This window comes from Rhinoderma darwinii, chromosome 1, assembly GCF_050947455.1.
Source record: "Rhinoderma darwinii isolate aRhiDar2 chromosome 1, aRhiDar2.hap1, whole genome shotgun sequence".
In the NCBI taxonomy this organism is placed as follows: domain Eukaryota; kingdom Metazoa; phylum Chordata; class Amphibia; order Anura; family Rhinodermatidae; genus Rhinoderma; species Rhinoderma darwinii.
In genome coordinates this window covers 182,722,082-182,740,491 of record NC_134687.1, presented here as the reverse complement: position 1 = coordinate 182,740,491, position 18,410 = coordinate 182,722,082, and the positions used below count along the sequence as shown (strand labels likewise).

The window sequence follows — 18,410 nt, the reverse complement described above, 5'->3', positions numbered from 1 at the left end:
CCCCCCATAGAGCCTATGTAAATCGTGCCCTACATAGAAGCCTCTGTAGATAGTGCCCCACAGGTAATAAACCCCTGTAGATAGTGTCCCACATATAGTCCATCCCTATAGATAGTGCCCTATAAATAGTTCCCCTATAGATAGTGCTCTACATATAGCCCACCCATGTATATAGTGCCCCACATATATCTCCCCCTGTAGATAGTGCCCCACATATAGACTCTCCTGTTTATAGTGCCCCACATCCCCACACACACAGACCCCCTTGTGTACAGTGGCCCACATCCACACATATGGACCCCCCCCCCTGTAGATAATGCCACTCATAGTTTTATTAGAAAAAAAAACTAAAAACCTTTACATACTCACATGATCCCGTTCCCGTGCCGTCCGGTGGCAATGCAGACCTGCTCTTTTCGGAGCAGGTCTGCTGGAGCTGAACGACGCGTCGTTCAAAGGCGCTGTTTGGCAGGGCAGAATGAGTTGCCCCGTCAATCGGCACATTTCAAGCGTGGAAGCGGCGCGATGACGTCATTGAAAGGCGCTGGTTGGCGCTGCAAGTCATTTTGCCCCGCCAATCAGCTTCCTTGTAAGGCGCTGAATGGTCGGAAGATGCCCGGCCATTCAGAGCTAATGTATTGTAATGTAATGCATGTATTTTTACCTGCGTGTTATAGACGCAGGTACAATAAACTGCAAGAGGGGGTGGCTGTCGCTAGCGACGCCCCCGGGCATGAGGGGGCCCGTGTTGCCCGGCCCATAAATGTTAGAGGCTTGGCGTGGCGGGCCCCGTAGTATTGTCGCTACAGCTATAGCAGCGATAACGGCTGCTGGAGACGCCACCGGACATATGACGGGGCGTGACGGCTAGTGGCACGGGCCCCCTCAAGCCGCGGGCCCAGTAGAATCTGCTACGGCTGCTACCGCGGTAGTTACGCCACTGACATTAGCCTGTGGAATTATTACTTTTTTACATTTTTTTTTTCTTTGGCAACAAAAACCCCTACAACTTCGTTTCCAATTTAAACCTCAGCTGCCATAGTGTGTCCAGCAACTGTTTTAAATAAAAGACAAGTTCAAACTTAAAGGGGTAGTCCACTTTCAGCAAACGTTATTTTTTGGTGTAATTAAAAATTATACAATTTTTCAATATACTTTTTATATTCCTTTCTCACGGTTCTCAAGATCTCTGCTTGTTCAGTAGGAACATTCATTGTTGGTGGATAAAATTGTGACCATGGTCATGTGATGGACGCACGGGTGCTGGGATCGTTAGACACAGCTCTAATACACCTACTGTAACAAGATCACGTGACCAGGGACAGAATTGTATCCACGGGATGTAAACCATGAATGTTCCTACAAAATAACAAGCAGAGTTCTTGAAAACCGTGAGTAATTAATACAGAAAATATATAGGAAAGTGAACTTTTAATGATACACAAAATAACAGATTTGTGGAACACCGGACAATCCCATTTAAACTTTGTCCTGTACTGTAATCATGTTTTCAGTACGGGACAGTTGTCCTGCAGAGAGGCAGGGACTCCTAGCATCGTACATAACTATGATGCTAGGAGCCCGGCTCCCTGCACTGTGTTCGGTCCGGTACTTGCGGCCGAAATACGTCCGTCAATTACGGACGTAATGACCTCGTGTGAACATACCCTTATACATAGTTGAGCTGGGTCCGCCTGCTCTGAAGTTCCTTTTTATTTTATTTTTTATATTGGAATGCTGGATTTTCTTACCTTTTACAACATCTACTCTTCTTTTGATAGGAGGATGGCAAGATGAGACCTGGCCAGATGGTTGGACTGCAGTGACAAGAGATGGAAAGCGTTCCGCTCAATTTGAGCATACACTTTTAGTCACAGAGACTGGATGTGAAATACTGACGAGGAGATTGGAAGACAATGGACGTCCTCATTTTATGTTTTAGCATCCCTTTTGTTGTCTTAATTAGTTGATAGAAATGGTGTGTTGACTACTTTACACCATACGTTTTTACATGACATGTACCTGAAGGAAATCGTGGGGTTTTATCACATCTTTACATATCTGTCTGTGATAGAGGAAAACACCGTGCAGCTTGAAATAGATAGTCTGTTAAGCAACTCTTGAAACCATGAGAAAACAGGTCTTTATATATATTTTTTTCCTTTTTTTTTTTAATGCCATCTGTTTGTTTTAAGAACCCTTTCCCCCTGAAAAAAAAAATCTGTTCCTTGCCTTCTAACGGACAGAAACACACATTGCCTTCACAGTGACTCTTTATACTGATAATGGTTGTATTTTACAGTTTGTGTTTTGGGGTGCTGTTTTTCTTTTTTTCCTTCAGTATATACTAGCTATGCATTTTTGTTGAAATGTGAGACAATGGGCTGCTTAATTCTGTCTGTCTTTTTATGCTGCTGCAGATATGTAATAAGGGCAAATACATGTCTTGACTGTTGGATATGTTCATTCTGTGACTTTTTTTTTTTTTTTTATACTTTTTTTTTTTAAAATCTGGTCTTTACTGCGCCATACTTACGGTTGTTTTTGTTGGCATCCTAACCGCCTTAGTAGCTTGATCACTGGAAATACCCAGCAGTGAAGTGACTTTGGCTGATTATTCCCATCTCTTGGTAATGGTGCCTTTTTAAGCTAGGAATGCTGACCTGTTCATACATTGCAGTATGAGCCTGTGAGGGTTGAATCACTCAATGAATGTTGTACATGTTTGTATCCACATTCAGGCTCTTAAGACATTATGTACAAACTGCTCTGAGAATATTGATACTTAAGTGACTTTACGTATTACGATTCTTGCACATTAGGTGGCTGTGCAGCATGTATGCTTTCTTACAGGATAACCATTAACAAAGCTTTAGATTCCAGCAAGTTGTTTTTTTTTTGTTCACCTTTAATAATGGTTTGCCAAATCATGTTGTGGAGAATGATTTTGTATGTTCCTCTATTTCACCAGTACCCTTTGTTTCTTGCCTGTCTTTAAATATTTTACTTCTACAAGGTATACTCTGCCTCTCCCCCACTAGTCACCTGCAGCGTAAAATTCTTTGGAATACAATAGCAGTATATGCAAGGGCCCAGTCCTAGTTAATGCTGATATTTTACTGCTCATTAAAATAACCTTTAAAAAGACTTCTTCAATCAACAAAAATAATCGTGGTTTATTCGTTCAACCCATGAGTAATTTCATAAAGACCTGTCTGCCCAAAGTTTTGATATGCTTTTCAACCAAATATTATTGTTAAATTAAAATGTTGACACAGTTGAAGAATCTGTTTTATTTGTATTGTCTAATCTCTCTATGACTTGTAAAGAAACAACCGGCAATCACGATCTCTATTGTTCATCTGTTAAAGAAGCACTCCGGCAATTTTTTAAAATTTGTTTTGCCTAGGTAGTGCAGCATAGGCTATTATTAAAGACTAATGTAGAGGCTCTTGTTTGTGTGTATACCTGTTTTAGTCTATGTGCCATTTATTTTGTTGCGTGCCATCTTGGTTTCTTCATCCCTTGTCATATGGTTCACCGTAATGAAGCCTACATTCTCATCATGCTTTGCAGAGGGGACGGAGTCTCATCACACCACGTTTGCTCTGAGTCTTGTTGAAGTGCAAGTGATAGATCAGTGACCGAACTTCCATACTCACACTGCAGTCTTGGGCCTAATTCACACGAGCGTGTTCGGTCCATGATATACGGTCCGTGTGTCGGACGCATTTCCTGGACAGAACACACTGCAGGGAGCCTGGCTCCTAGCATCCTAGTTATGTACGATGCTAGGTGTCCCTGCCTCTCCGTGGAACTACTATCCCGTACTGAAAACATGATTACAGTACGGGACAGTTTTCCCACAGCGAGACAGTGACACCTAGCGTCATAGATGACCATGATGCTAGGAGCCTGGCTCCCTGCAGTGTTTGGTCTGGGAAATGTGGCCGACATAGGGACCGTATATCACGGACCGAACACACTCGTGTGAATTAGGCCTTAGTGTATCCTATCTGTCTTCTCTGCATCCTGCTTGTGATAGATTTTTCCATGTCAGTTTTTAGACAGGAGGCAGTGAGGAGCAGCACCTCACAGGAATACACTGGCCTCTGCGCACACAGACTGCATAGACAGAGATTGTATGTCCGTGTAGTTTTTTTAACTGCAGCTAATCATTGTATGAACTTGCCTGCTATATCACTGCACTACTCCCTTAGGGAAGAAATAACCTCTTCCGCAGCATTATATTCATTGGGGACATACAGAAAAACAGGGAGGGTGGAGAGAGGAGGGGGTCTCAGTACTGCCAGTAGGCCTTTGGTTGGTGATGATGTAATCCTGTAGTACACAGGAAGTCAGCCAGACCGGAGAAAATTACTGAGATAGCATGACACAGCTGCCCATATAGTTGCAACTGAGCTGGGAAGAAACAAATGACACTGCTAGACTATTGCTTGTGAGTTTGCATAGCATATACACAAAAAAAAAAAAATATTCTGGAGTGCTTCTTTAAATAAATGTGTTTTTTTGGGGGGTTTTTTCCTAAAGGGAAGGTGAATTTTTTTTTTTATATTGGTTTTAATATGATAACAAATTTTATTTATTTGTGTTCTCATGTTCTACTTTTTACTTTGTTCTTACTTTTTCTTCTCTATGGGGGCTGCCATTTTTTTCCCCCCCATCTGTCGATTTAATCACGCGCACACGGATACATCCCCATAGAGAATGCTAACGTGAGCCGTTCCATTCTCTGAAGCTTACTCCGGCTGTGTGGGAACATGCGCCGTTCCCACTCAGACCAAAACGAAGCTCGTTCGCAGAGACTAAGTCCGGCGCCATTTTCATGTGGACCGGAAGCCGCTGCCGGACAGTAAAATGACAACTCCCGGCCGCGGCTTCCAGCCATATGTTCAAGGAAGCGAAGGCGCAAGGAATAGGAGAGGAGGCGGCGGCAGGCGAAGGTAATTTATGTTCGTGTATGTTCTAGGGATTTCACGATACCAGAATTTTTACTTCGATACCGATCGTTTAGTATTGAGATTTCGATACTTTGCCAACAGTAATAAAAACAAAAGTTCTTCCGTTTTCTGATGTGAGGCGTGTCGTGTGATGAATTTAACCTCCATGTGCCTCACATTAAGGGTATGTTCACACGGCAGCGTCCGTTACGGCTGAAATTACGGGGCTGGTTTCAGGAGAAAACTGCTCCGTAATTTCAGCCGTCATGGCATGTTGAGGCGCTTTTTTGCTGCGTCAATTACGGACGTAAATGGAGCTGGTTTTCCATGGAGTCAATGGAAAACGGCTCCATTTAATGTCTGAAGAAGTGACAGGCACTTCTTTGACGAGGGCGTTTATTTACGCCCCGCCTTTTGACAGCGGGGTGTAAAAAAAATGGCCGTCGGAACAGAACATCGTAAGACCCATTCAAATGAATGGGCAGATGTTTGCCGACGCTATCAAGCCGCGTTTTCGGACATAAATCGAGGTGGAAAATGCCCGAATTACATCCGTAAATAAGCCGTGTGAACATACCCTAATAGTAATTAACCCCATCATGTTTCTCAGTCACAATGAGTTAATGTGTGAGGTACATGATGGGGTTAATTAACGATTAATGTGAGACACATGGAGGTTAAAGTTATCACACCTCGTGTCCCACAATAAGTGATAGAAAGCAGCTTTTATTTTTTTTTACAGCGTACACATCATAAATGATGCCAAAAAATCATGCAGGTTATTACGGCTGCGCCAATACTCAATATGTGAATATTTTATGTATTAACCCCTTCCCGACATCCGCCGTATATATACGGCTCTGTCGGGAGGTGCTTCCCGCAAAGCGCTGTATATGTACGGCGCAGTGATGGTGCGGGCTCAGAAGCAGAGCCGGCACCATCACTGCGGGGTGACAGCTGTATTATACAGCTGGCACCCTCCTGTAACTGCCAGGACCGGAGCTATTCTCCGATCCGGCAGATTAACCCCTCAGATGCTGCGCTCAATAGAGCCGATCGGCAACCCAGTGATGCAATCGCTGGGTTGCTGTGGCAATCGGACGCCAGAAAATGGCGTCCGAGTCTGCCTTGTACGGGAGCCGGCGGCGTGTCCTCATAGGCTTGCTGTCAGTGAATAACTGACAGCGCTAATAGACTGCACTAATATGTAGTGCAGTGTATTAGAGTAGCGATCGGGGCATCAGGCCCTCATGTCCCCTAGTGGGACAAGTAAAAAAAAAGTTAATAAAAATGTGGTAAAACAATAAAAACACAAGTTTCAAATAAAAATAAAGCTAAACTGACTTTTTTCCCATAGTAAGTCCTTTATTATGGGAAAAACCGTAAAAATCAAAAAAAGTATACATAATTGGTATCGCCGTGTCCGTAACGACCCAAACTACAAAACTATTATGTAATTTATCCCGCACGGTGAACGCGGTAAAAAAAAAAAACATGAAAAACAGCGCCAGAATCTTTGTTTTTAGGTCACATCTCCTTCCAAAAAATGCTATAAAAAGTGATCAAAAAGGCACATTTACTCCAAAATAGTACTAATAAAAACGACAATCCGTCCCGCAAAAAATAATCCCTGACACCGTTTCATGCACGCAAAAATAAAAAAGTTATGGGTCTTAGAATATGGGGACACAGAAAACAAATGATTTTATAAAAAAAGTGATTTTATTGTGCAATACATAAAAAAAACGATACATAATTGGTATCGCCGCGTACGTAGCGACCTAAACTACAAAACAATTATGTAATTTATCCCGCACGGTGAACGCCGTAAAAAAAACCATGAAAAACAATGCCAAAATCTTTGTTTTTAGGTCACATCTCCTTCCAAAAAATGCTATAAAAAGTGATCAAAAAGTCACATTTACTCCAAAATAGTACTAATAAAAAATGACAATCCGTGCCGCAAAAAATAATCCCTGACACCGCTTTGTGCACGCAAAAATAATAAAGTTATGTGTCTTAGAATGTCGACACAGAAAACAAATGATTTTATAAAAAAAAGTGATTTTATTGTGCAAAAGCTGCAATATATAAAAAAAACTATATAAATTTGGTATCGCCGTAATCGTATCGACCCGCAGAATAAAGCTAACATGTAATTTAGGGCACACTGTGTATGCCGATAAAAAAAACAATAAAAAAACTATTCCAGAATTGCTTGTTTTTGGTAATTTCCTTTACCAAAAAATGAAATAAAAAGTGATCAAAAAGTCGTATGTGTTCTAAAATGGTACCAATAAAATCTACAAAGTCTCGCAAAAAAACAAGCCCGCACACCGCTCAATCAACTGAAAAATAAAAAAGTTACGGCACTAGTAATGCGGTGATGAAAAAACATCTCAATGCGCAGGCCGGAGGGGAGCATTCCTTCAGTTTCAGGGCCCTAGTATTGAGGAACTAGGAAAGGGAATGGACACAGCACATCCGCTGGAAGCGAGGGCGCCCGTATTATACCAGCGCAAAACTTTCCCAGTAATATTTCCCAAACTACGAAGGAGAAAAAGTCCCCAAAAGCTGCAGAGCGTTACAAAAGGGGGATAAGAAAGAAACCGTTTATCAGTGCGACACCGGCCTGCGCATAACTGATCGCTTCACAGCGTAACACACATCTATGGATAATTGCATTATTTACCCCATTATTATACCCGCTTATTATGCCCTGATGTTCTCCGCACAGATTACATATACCCCTGATATACTCCGCACAGATTACATATGCCACCACATTATAAACGGAAATACCAGCAAAACCCCAAACAGAACTATTACCAAGCAAAATCCATGCTCTAAAATGGCGGTCTTTCCCTTCTTAGCCCTACAGTGTGCCCAAACAGCAATTTATGGCCACAAGTAAGGCATTACCATACCCGGGAGAACCCGCTTAACAATTTATGGGGTAAGATTCTCTAGGGGCACAACATCTTGTGCGGTGAATGGGCAGATCAGTGGAGAAATTGCAATTTTCACTTTGCACAATCCACTGCGTATTCATTTCTGAAAAACACCTGTGGAGTCTAAATTCTCACTACATCCCTTGATAAATGCCTTTAGGGGTGTAGTTTCTAAAACGGGGTCACTTTTGTTTGGTACATCAGGGGTTTTGCAAATGCAACATGGCGTCCGCAAACCATTCCTGCAAAATCTACGCTCCAAAAGATAAATACCGCTCCTTCTGAATGCTCCCATATATGTAAACAGCTGATTATAACCACATATGGGGTGTTACCGTACTCGGGAGAAATTACTTTACAAATGTTGGGGTGCTTTTTCTTCTCTATTCCTTGTAAAAATGTGTATCTAAAACTACACCTTGTTGGAAAAAAAAAATATTTTTCATTTTCATGGCTTCATTCTAATTAATTCAGCAAAAAACCTTTGGGATCAAAATTTTCACTATACCCCTAGATGATTCCTCAGGTGGTGCAGTTTCCCAAATGGAGTCACTTTTGGGGTGTTTCCACTGTACTAGTACTACAGGGGCTCAGCAAATATGACATGACACCCAGAAACCATTCCAATATCCAAATGGTGCTCCTTCCATTCTGAGCCCTACCGTGTGTCCAAACAGATGTTTGTGACCACATGTGGGGTCTTGTTTTACTCGGGAGAAGTTGCTTTACAAATGTTGCGGTGCTTTTTCTCCTTCAGTCCTTGTGGAAATGAAAAAAAAATACCTAAACCTACATTTTCTTTGAAAAAATTTGATTTTCATTTTTACGGCCTACTTACAATAAGTTCTGCAAAAAAACTGGCCGGTCAAAATGCTTGCTACACCCCTAGATAATTTCCTCATGGGGTGTAGTTTCCAAAATGGGGTCACTTGTTGGGGGTTTCCACTGTTTTGTCACCTCAGGGGCTTTGCAAATGTGACATGGCCTCCGCAAACCATTCCTGCTAAATTTGAGCTCCAAGAGCCAAATGGCGCTCTTTCCCTTCTAAGCCCTGCCGTATGTCCAAACAACCGTTTATTACCACATGTGGGGTATTGTTTTACTCGGGAGAAATAGCTCTACAAATGTTGTGGTGCTTTTTCTACTTTAGTTCTTTTGGAAATGAAAAAAAATTAGCTAAACCTACATTTTATTTGAAAAAAATGTAGATTTTCATTTTCATGGCCTAGTTCCAAAAATGTTTGCAAAAAAACTGGCTGGTCAAAATGCTTGCTACACCCCTAGATAAATTCCTCGAGGGGTGTAGTTTCCCAAATGGGGTCACTTTTGGGGGGTTTCCACTGTTTTAGTTCCTCAAGACCTCTTCAAACCTGGCATGGTGCCTAAAATATATTCTTATAAAAAGGAGGCCCAAAATCCACCAGGTGCTCCTTTGCTTCTGAGGCCGGTGCTTCAGTCCAGTAGCACACTAGGGCCATATGTGGGATATTTCCTAAAACTGCAGAACCTGGGCAATAAATATTGAGTTGCATTTCTTGAGTAAAACATTCTGTGGTACAAAAAAAATGGATTCAAAATGAATTTCTGGAAAAAAATAATGAACTTTGTAAATTTCACCTCTACTTTGCCTTAATTCCTGCGCAATGTCTAAAGAGTTAAGAAACTTTCTAAATGCTGTTTTGAATACTTTGAGGGGTGCAGTTTTTAAAATGGGGTGACTTATTGGGGGTTTCTAATATCTAAGGACCTCAAAGCCACTTCACAACTGAACTGACCCCTGTAAAAATAGCATTTTGAAATTTTCTTGAAAATTTGAGAAATTGCTGCTAAAGTTCTAAGCCTTGTAACGTCCTAGAAAAATAAAATGATGATCAAAAAACGATGCCAATCTATAGTAGACATATGGGGGATGTTAGTTAGCAACATTTTTGTGTGGTATAACTGCCTGTCTTACAAGCAGATACATTTAAATTGAGAAAAATGCTAATTTTTGCAATTTTTCGCTAAATTTTGGTGTTTTTCACAATTAAATACTGAATGTATCAGGCAAATTTTGCCAGTAACATAAAGTCCAATGTGTCACGAGAAAACAGTCTCAGAATCGCTTGGATAGGTAAAAGCATTCTGGAGTTATTACCACATAAAGTGAAACATGTCAGATTTGAAAAATGAGGCTCTGTCAGGAAGGTCAAAAGTGGCCAAAGAGGGAAGGGGTTAAGACTTATTTTTAATGTTTATTGTAAAAAAGGTGTATGTTTAATTTTTATTTAACATTACTCTGTTTTTACTTTATTTTTAAACTTTAATGTACTGGTATATATCTATACGCCATTACATTAGCCTGTGTACTGATAGGTATGTCTAAACAACTGCCTGTGTACTAAAAGTATGCCCTAACAGGAAATATGGTAGGACAGCCCTGGGGTCCTTCAATGGACCCTGGGCTGTCTGCCCATATATGGGATGTCCCTCAATCGCGTCACAGGGAATTTTTCTGACTCGATGCAAGGGGCATCCCCCCCCCCCCCTTCTCACTTCCTCTTTCAACGCTGCACTCAGCTTTGATTGCAGCATTCAGGGGAATAGCGGCGGAGAGGAGAGGTTTCTCTGATCTCCGTCATTATAGAGCGGGGCTCTGTAATACAGCCATTGCCCCGCTCCTGACAAAAAGTGCACGCGTGGTGAGCATGAGGCGATGCGGCCGACGCTGCACTATAATAAGCGGCGGCGCAGGCACTGAGGACAGAACAGGGGGGTGTTTTGCAGTGCGCCCGCCTTGTCCTGTTTTCAGTGCCACCGCTCATTAGTGCAGCAGCGCCGGCCGCATCAAATCATCCTGACGGCGCGCACATGTCAGGGGGCCGCAGCCCGGCTCTCATACAGTCATGTGTTACTATACTGAGCTGTGCGGACGCACAGCTAAGTATCGAAATACGTTAAATAACGGTATCGAACCGTTTGGGGATGCTGAGTATCGAAACAGTATCGAAGTTTCGATGCATCGTCCATCCCTAGTATGTTCGTGTTATACTGTCTGCTGAGCACTGTATCTAATCCTCCTACCCACTGCAGTCGCTCAGAAAATGGTGCACGCAGTGTAGGAGGTTTGAAGATTCAAACCCCTCCTTCTCCTGGCACTAACTAGAAGAAGGGAGGGGGCATTGTGTGAGGACACTAGACCCCAAATTTGCAGCATGAAGCAATGAGGTTGCTTTACCACATTGACCATGCTGCAATTTTGGTAAACTGCTCCCTCTAGTGGCCAGCACTTGGAAATGTTATAAATTAGAATCTAATCTAATTTATAATATTTCCTGACTTGTGAAAAAATTAAAACAACGTGTAATCACTTAAATAATAATTGTTTAACTAAAAAAATAAATTCTAGCGACACATTCCCTTTAAAACCGTACACAACCCAACAAAGTCATTGCCCATACTAAGGAATTTAGGCACTAGCACTGTTGTGTGGCAGCAATCTTTTTCCGCTGGTGTGAAAAGTCTGGCAGTTCGTTACTATTTACCCCCAGTCCTTCTGCTATATAACGATTGACGCTACTGGTCTCCATAGGGTTGTGTGGATCTAATAATTATTTGGTTGTAGCCCGGAATCTGTCTTGTAAAGAAGACCGAATCGACAATTTTCCTTTTTTGGGATCCGCGAATGCATTTTTTTTTTGTCTTGTTTTTAACCCCTTAATGGGCTATGTACACCTTTTTGAAAGGAACATTTTTTTTTATTAAACCAATTTTGGTGTTTTTTAACAACTTTTAATTTGACTTATTTTAGATACAGCTACTACAGTATACATAAAGGCTGTATCGGTCTGTGTATTTGCATGAACGCCAGGACTTAAAGCTGTTTTTTGAGTTTAAAACTTGTGTAATGCTTTTAACTTGAGAATGTGAATATATTTGTAATGTACTTAGTATCCAAATTGACCCTGTTTCCTGATGCTGCCGTGGGGCACATGACTGGTGATGTCACGCTCTGCCTGTTTAGCATTTGTATACCTGTTATGTGGTCTAATTATTCAAATTGTCTTCCGGGTATATGACGCTTTACTAGTGACGTGCTGTGTATGGGTTGTTCTGTTATACATCCAGTAACGTGCAGCCGTGGTTCCTGCTATTCTCTCGAACTACGTCTGCTCTATATAAACTATTCTCGTGTCCACATAAAGTGCTAAGGGCAATACTTCAAATATATAATGAGAAGAAAATGTATTAATCAGCTATGTGAAAATCTGTGGAGTGGCGTACTGGCTTGTGTTTCACCTTTCGCCTTTGCCTGGGGGTTGAAAAATATATTCTGGCTAATGTTTCTGGCAGAGGCAACCTTGAGAGGAAAAGTAGGTACAGTATTTAACAAGAGCGCATTGGACCTGACGTGTTAGGCTATGTTCACACGGGGTATTTTGCAGGAGGAATATCTGCCTCAAAATTCCGTTTGGAAGTTTGAGACAGATATTCCTCTCCCTGCACGCCGATTTTCGCGCCGTTTTTTTGCCCGTGGCCATTGAACGCCGCGGGCATAAAACAGCGCGAAATACGCTTTCTCTGCCTCCCATTGAAGTCAATGGGAGGTCAGAGGCGGAAGCGCCCGAAGATAGGGCATGTCGCTTCTTTTTCCCGCGAGGCAGTTTTACTGCTCGTGGGAAAAAGCCGCCGACGCCTCCCATTGAAATCAATGGGAGGCGTTTTCGGGCCGTTTTTGCCGAGTTTTGCGACGCGGTTTCCGCATCAAAAAACTCGGCAAAATACTCTGTGTGAACAGCACCTTAAAGGGGCTCCCTTGAAGACCGTGGCTGGAACGCTGATTTCCTGTGAGCTGTAGATCATGCTGCCAGAAATAGCACTTTAATAGACAGAATCTTCAGTGGCTTCTGACAAAGGCTCAAAGGGATCTGAGGTTAGTGTAATATTTTTTTATTGTTTGGGTTTTTGGCTCAAAAAAATAAAAGCTACTTAGAAATAGGTAATGGACAAGGGGTTTAAGTTGACACAAAGCCTTAAATTATCTTCTGATAATTGACAGATTAGAGAACTGCCAATCAAATAAAGCGTTCAAAGCTGCAGTGGAATGCCCACCGAGGAAATAGAATTTGGTTGACACTACTTACACGATTGGAAGCCTTCAGCATGGCAATGAGGGTGGAAAGCACTGCATCTGAAATATCTTTACTGTGGAGAACTTGTTCCTCTGAGGCCAAGCTGTTAAATTAAGTTTCTTGATGTACTGAAGAAAATAACCTTTCTGGCTCAGGAGGTCTCTGAATGGAGAGTCTCCAAATCTTGCCTTGTGACAGCTGAAGTAGCAGGGAGAGCCATGCTCTGCAGGGCCAGAGTGGAATAATTTATTGCTTCTCGAGATTCCTCCTTGATCTGGTTCAGACCCTACGGAATTATGGCTTTTGGAGGGAATATGTAGACAAACTTGCCCTTCCAAGGGCTGGAGTAGGTGTTGATTGCAAATGGAAAATCTGACTTGAGGGAGCAAAACTGGAGTGACTTTGCGATCCGCTATGGTATTCACAGGGGCTTAGCTAGGGGGGGGGCAGGCGGGGTATGTGCCCCGGGCGCAGCTTAGAGGGGGGCGCCAGCGCCACCTCCTCCTGCACTATAATTGTACCTGTGTCGCAAGGACACAGGTACAATTAGAAGCAATGAATGACCGGGTACGTTCCGTGCCCGGCAATTCAGCGCCTTTCCACGAATGAAGCGACTGGTACCTTTTGTACCAGTGACGCTTCCGTCGATGAAAGGCGCTGACTGACAGGGAAAGTCATCCTGCCCAGCCAATCAGCGCCTTTCATAGACGCTGCTTTCAACCCCCAGGAGACCTGCGCAGAAGAGAGCAGGTCTCCATGGCTGCCGGACGGTGTGGGAGCGGGAATAAGGTGAGTTTGAATTGTTTTTTATTTTTTTATTTAATTGTAATAAAAGTGTGCGGCTTTATCTACAGGGGGGACGACTTTGTCCACGGGGGGTACTTTATCTACGGGGGGGGGGACTTCATCTACAGGGGGGGCTTTATCTACAGGGGGGGGCTATATACTGGGGTGGGCTATCTATGGAGCACCATATACAGGGGTGGGCTATAGCTACAGGGGGGGCTATATAGTATATAGCCCACCCCTGTAGATATAGCCCACCCCTGTATATATAGTCCCCCTGTAGATATAGCCCACCCCTGTAGATATAGTCCCCCTTTAGATATATAGATATAGTCCCCCCCTGTATATAGCCCACCCCTGTATATAGCCCACCCCTGTCGATATAGTCCCCCTGTCGATATAGTATCCCACAAATATCTCCCCCTATAGTGCTCCACAGAAAGCCCACCCCTGTATATAGCCCCCTTGTACATATAGTCAACCCCTGTATATAGTGCTCCACAGATAGCCCACCCCTGTATATAGTATATACTGGGGTGGGCTATCTGTGGAGCACTATATACAGGGGTGGACTATCTAGTGGAGCACTATATACAGGGGTGGACTATATGTACAGGGGGGCTATATACAGGGGTGGTCTACATGTGGAGCACTATATACAGGGGTGGGCTATATGTGGAACACTATATACAGGGGTGGACTATATGTGGAGCATTATATACAGAGGTGGACTATATGTGGAGCATTATATACAGGGGTGGGCTATCTGTGAAACACTATATACAGGGGTGGACTATATGTGGAGCACTATATACAGGGGTGGACTATATGTGGAGCATTATATACAGGGGGGCTATATACAGGGGGGCTATATACAGGGGTGGGCTATCTGTAGAGCACTATATACAGGGGTGGGCTATATCTACAAGTGGCTATATACAGGGGTGGGCTATCTGTAGAGCACTATAGGGGGAGTTATTTGTGGGACACTATACACAGGGGTGGGCTATATGGGGGCACTATCTACAGGGGGCTTTATGGCAGGCACTATCTATAGGGGGCACAGTGTGTGTGTATGGGACACGGTGTATGGTGCTATTATAATTAGATGTGCAGTGTATGGCACTATTATATTTAGGTGCGTAGTGTGTGGTATAATGATAACTTTATCTTTGTGTATAGGTGCAGAAATGTTGGTAAAGTGAGAAGCTGAAGACATGTGAGCGGCAAACTGCAGAAATGGATCGGGAGAAGTTATAGAGGTCTGGACCGGATGGAGAAAAAGATTTAGAATCTGAGACGTCACCGGTGAGTCACTTAATGTAAATGTTTATTCTGCCTCTAATCAGTAATGTAGTCACTGTATGATCTGCAGCGAGATGATTATGATATGATTTATTTTTGTGAAACAGCATCTCCCAGCATATCCTTACCATTGTTCGGACCATGCTGGGAGCTGTAGTTTTACGCCGTACACACCTATACAGCAGGGGTTGCACTAAATTGAGCTGTATTTGTGCTGGTGTTGTATTTATGTACTGAGCTTGGTTCTGGTTTTGTTTATAGAACCATATTGCTTGTAAGATGTACAAATGTGTTACATAAAAAGCAATGACACGTCGATTGGTAGAGAAAACAAACACGGCGAGGGGGAAGGAGATGTCGGGAAAGAGGTTGGGGAGCGCCAAACTGGATCTTTGCCCCGGGTGCTGGAGAACCTAGCTACGCCTCTGGTATTCAGGTTATCCTTGTTGTAAATTGCAGAGATGTTGTAGAGGAGTCTCTGCCCAGTTCATGATTTTCTTGCAGTCTCGCTGCAGATGATGGAATCTTGTGCCCCTCTGCTTGCTCAGGCAGAACACACAAGTTGAATTGTTCAACTGTATTCTTACATTCCTCTCCAGTACAATAGGCTGAAAATTAAACCGCCAGGCAAATTTTTTTCATCAGGCCCCTAGATCCTTTGGACCACCTTTTCTGGACCCATGAATTCCACAGATGATCTCCCCAAACACGGCCTGTGTTGTCTGCAGTTATTATGATGCCCTCTCGAACAGCCAAAGAAAGATTCTTGGTGGACAACCCCCAAGAGAGCTCTGCGTGGGTTTCCGGCATGTCTGAGCCATGCATGATGCGTGAAAAACGCACAAATATAGGACATGTCGTGAGTTTTACGCAGCGGACTCACACTGCGCAAAAATCACGGACTGTCTGCATGGCCCCATAGACTAACATAGGTCCTTGCGACGCGCGTGAAAAGTACGCGCGTTGCATGGACGTATTACACGTTCGTGTAAATCCGCACTTACGAGCAGAGAAAATACCACTTTGAAAAATTCTAATTTTTCCATATTTTCACAGCTTTGGTGTTTTTCATAAACAATGAATGTATCAACCAAAATTTACCACTAACATAAAGTACAATGTGTCATTAGAAAAAAATCTCAGAATCGCTTGAATAAATAAAGTACAATTTAGGAGTAGGAAAAACGGGACCACCGGCGCTGCTTTGGTCGTAGGAAATACACAACCAACGTGATGGGTAATGTGTATAGAGTTTTAATGTTGATAGGCTACGCGTTTCGACGTCGAACTGACGTCTTCCTCAGGCCAATAAATAAAAGCATTCTAAAGTTATAACCACATAAAATGACATATATATCAGATTTGAAAAACACACTAAGGCCTTATTCACACGAACGTGATTTTCACGCGCTTCGCACAGACCTAAGTGAGTGAATGGGGCCGTTCAGACAGTGATTTTCACGCAGCGTATGTCCGCTGCGTAAAACTCACGACATGTCCTATACTTGGCCATTTTCCGCGCATCACGCACCCATTGAAGTCAATGTGTGCGTGAAAATCGCACACGGAAGCACCTCCGTGTGACGCGCGTGATTCGCCCAACAGTAGATAAAGAAATGAAGGAAAAAATGAATGCACTTCCTTCATTTATTTTTCTAAACTGCAAAACCGCATGGCATATGCGTGAAAATCACGCAGCCACGCACCATTCACTGATGACACACGGAAGTGCAACGCGCACAAAATGCTGCATTTTTTGCGCACGCAAAATGCACACGCTCGTGTGAATAAGGCCAGTTCACACAGAGTTTTTTTACGCTGAAACGCGCCAAAAAACGTCCGAAAATGCCTCCCATTGATTTCAATGGGAGGTGGAGGCGTTTTTTTCCCGCGAGACGGTTTTCTGCTTCGCATAGGGACATGCCCTACCTTCGGGCGTTTACGCCTGTGACCTCCCATTGACGTCATTTTATGCTCGTGGCGCTCAATGGCCGCGGGTGAAAAACGCAGCGAAAATCGGCGTGCTGGCAGAGGAAAATCTGCCTCAAAATTCCAAACGCAATTTTGAGGCAGATTTTTCTCCCAGCCTAACTCTATAAGGCCTTGTTCACACAGAGTTTTTTGACGTAGAAACCGCGTAGCAAAACTCCTCAAAAACCGCCCGGAAATGCCTCCCATTGGAGTTGGACGAGTTTTTTTACCACGAGTAAAAAAAACGCGTCGCTGTAAAAAGGAGCGTCATGACCCATCTTGAGGCGGTTTCCGCCTCCAAAACCCCATTTCAATCAGTCAGAAAGAGGGAAAAAAACCGCCTCGACGAGTGTTTTGACGAGTTTTTGTCAAACCCCTGTGTAAAAAGCGTCTGGAGCAGTTTTTGCAGGAGGAATTTTCCTCCTGCAAAAAAACTCTGTGTCAACACAGCCTAAGGAGTGTACGGTCCATGCCCAAAAAAAAGCAACTGTGGCCAGGGCCATATTTGGAGTTTGTACTGCTGTATGCCAAAAAAAAACCACTACCGCAGCGGCCCCCCTTTCTGACTGGAGCAAAAAACGCTTTTAAAAGTAGGCCAATGAAAAATAGGCCAATGAACTGAGGTAACCTGGGACCATGTGATGTAAACTAACCAATGACAACTTGGAGCTGTCACCACTTCGTTTACTGTCATAGACCCAGGAAGGTAAGTATAAGTGTATGTTCACACGTAGAGACAAAAACGTCTCAATATACGGAGCTGTTTTCAAGGGAAAACAGCCCCTGATTTTCAGACGTTTTTTGAGCAACTCACGTTTTTCGCGGCAATTTTTACGCCTGTTTTTGGAGCTGTTTTCATTGGAGTCTATGAGAAAACGGCTCCAAAAACGTCCCAAGAAGTGTCCTGCACTTCTTTTGACGAGGCTGTAATTTTACGAGCCGTCTTTTGACAGCGACGAGTAAAATGACAGGTCGTCGGCACAGTACATCGTAAAGCCCATTGAAAGTAATGGGCAGATGTTTGCCGACGTATTGGAGCCGTTTTTTCAGACGTAATTCGAGGCGTAAAACGCCTCCATTACGTCTGAAAATAGATCGTGTGAACCCAGCCTTAGGCTATGTTCACACGGAGTATTTCGCAGAGTTTTTTGACGCGGAAACCGCGTCGCAAAACTCGGCAAAAACGGCCCGAAAACGCCTCCCTATCTTCGGGCGTTTACGCCTCTGACCTCCCATTGACTTCAATGGGAGGCAGAGAAAGCGTATTTCACTGTGTTTTATGCCCGCGGCGCTCAATGGCCGCGGGCGAAAAACGCCGCGAAAAT

General features: G+C 43.3%; 1 protein-coding gene across 1 annotated transcript in view; it reads left to right on the top strand.

Annotated features, from left to right (window-relative positions):
• The window catches only part of METAP1 (methionyl aminopeptidase 1), a 79,580-nt gene extending 76,294 nt beyond the window's left edge, over positions 1 to 3,286 (top strand). The window contains exon 11 of the mRNA XM_075860642.1: positions 1,782 to 3,286. Within this exon, the coding sequence (XP_075716757.1) occupies positions 1,782 to 1,942 (161 nt within the window). The 3' untranslated portion in view covers positions 1,943 to 3,286. The remainder of the gene's footprint in view (positions 1 to 1,781) is intronic.
• The last annotated feature ends 15,124 nt before the right edge of the window (positions 3,287 to 18,410 follow it).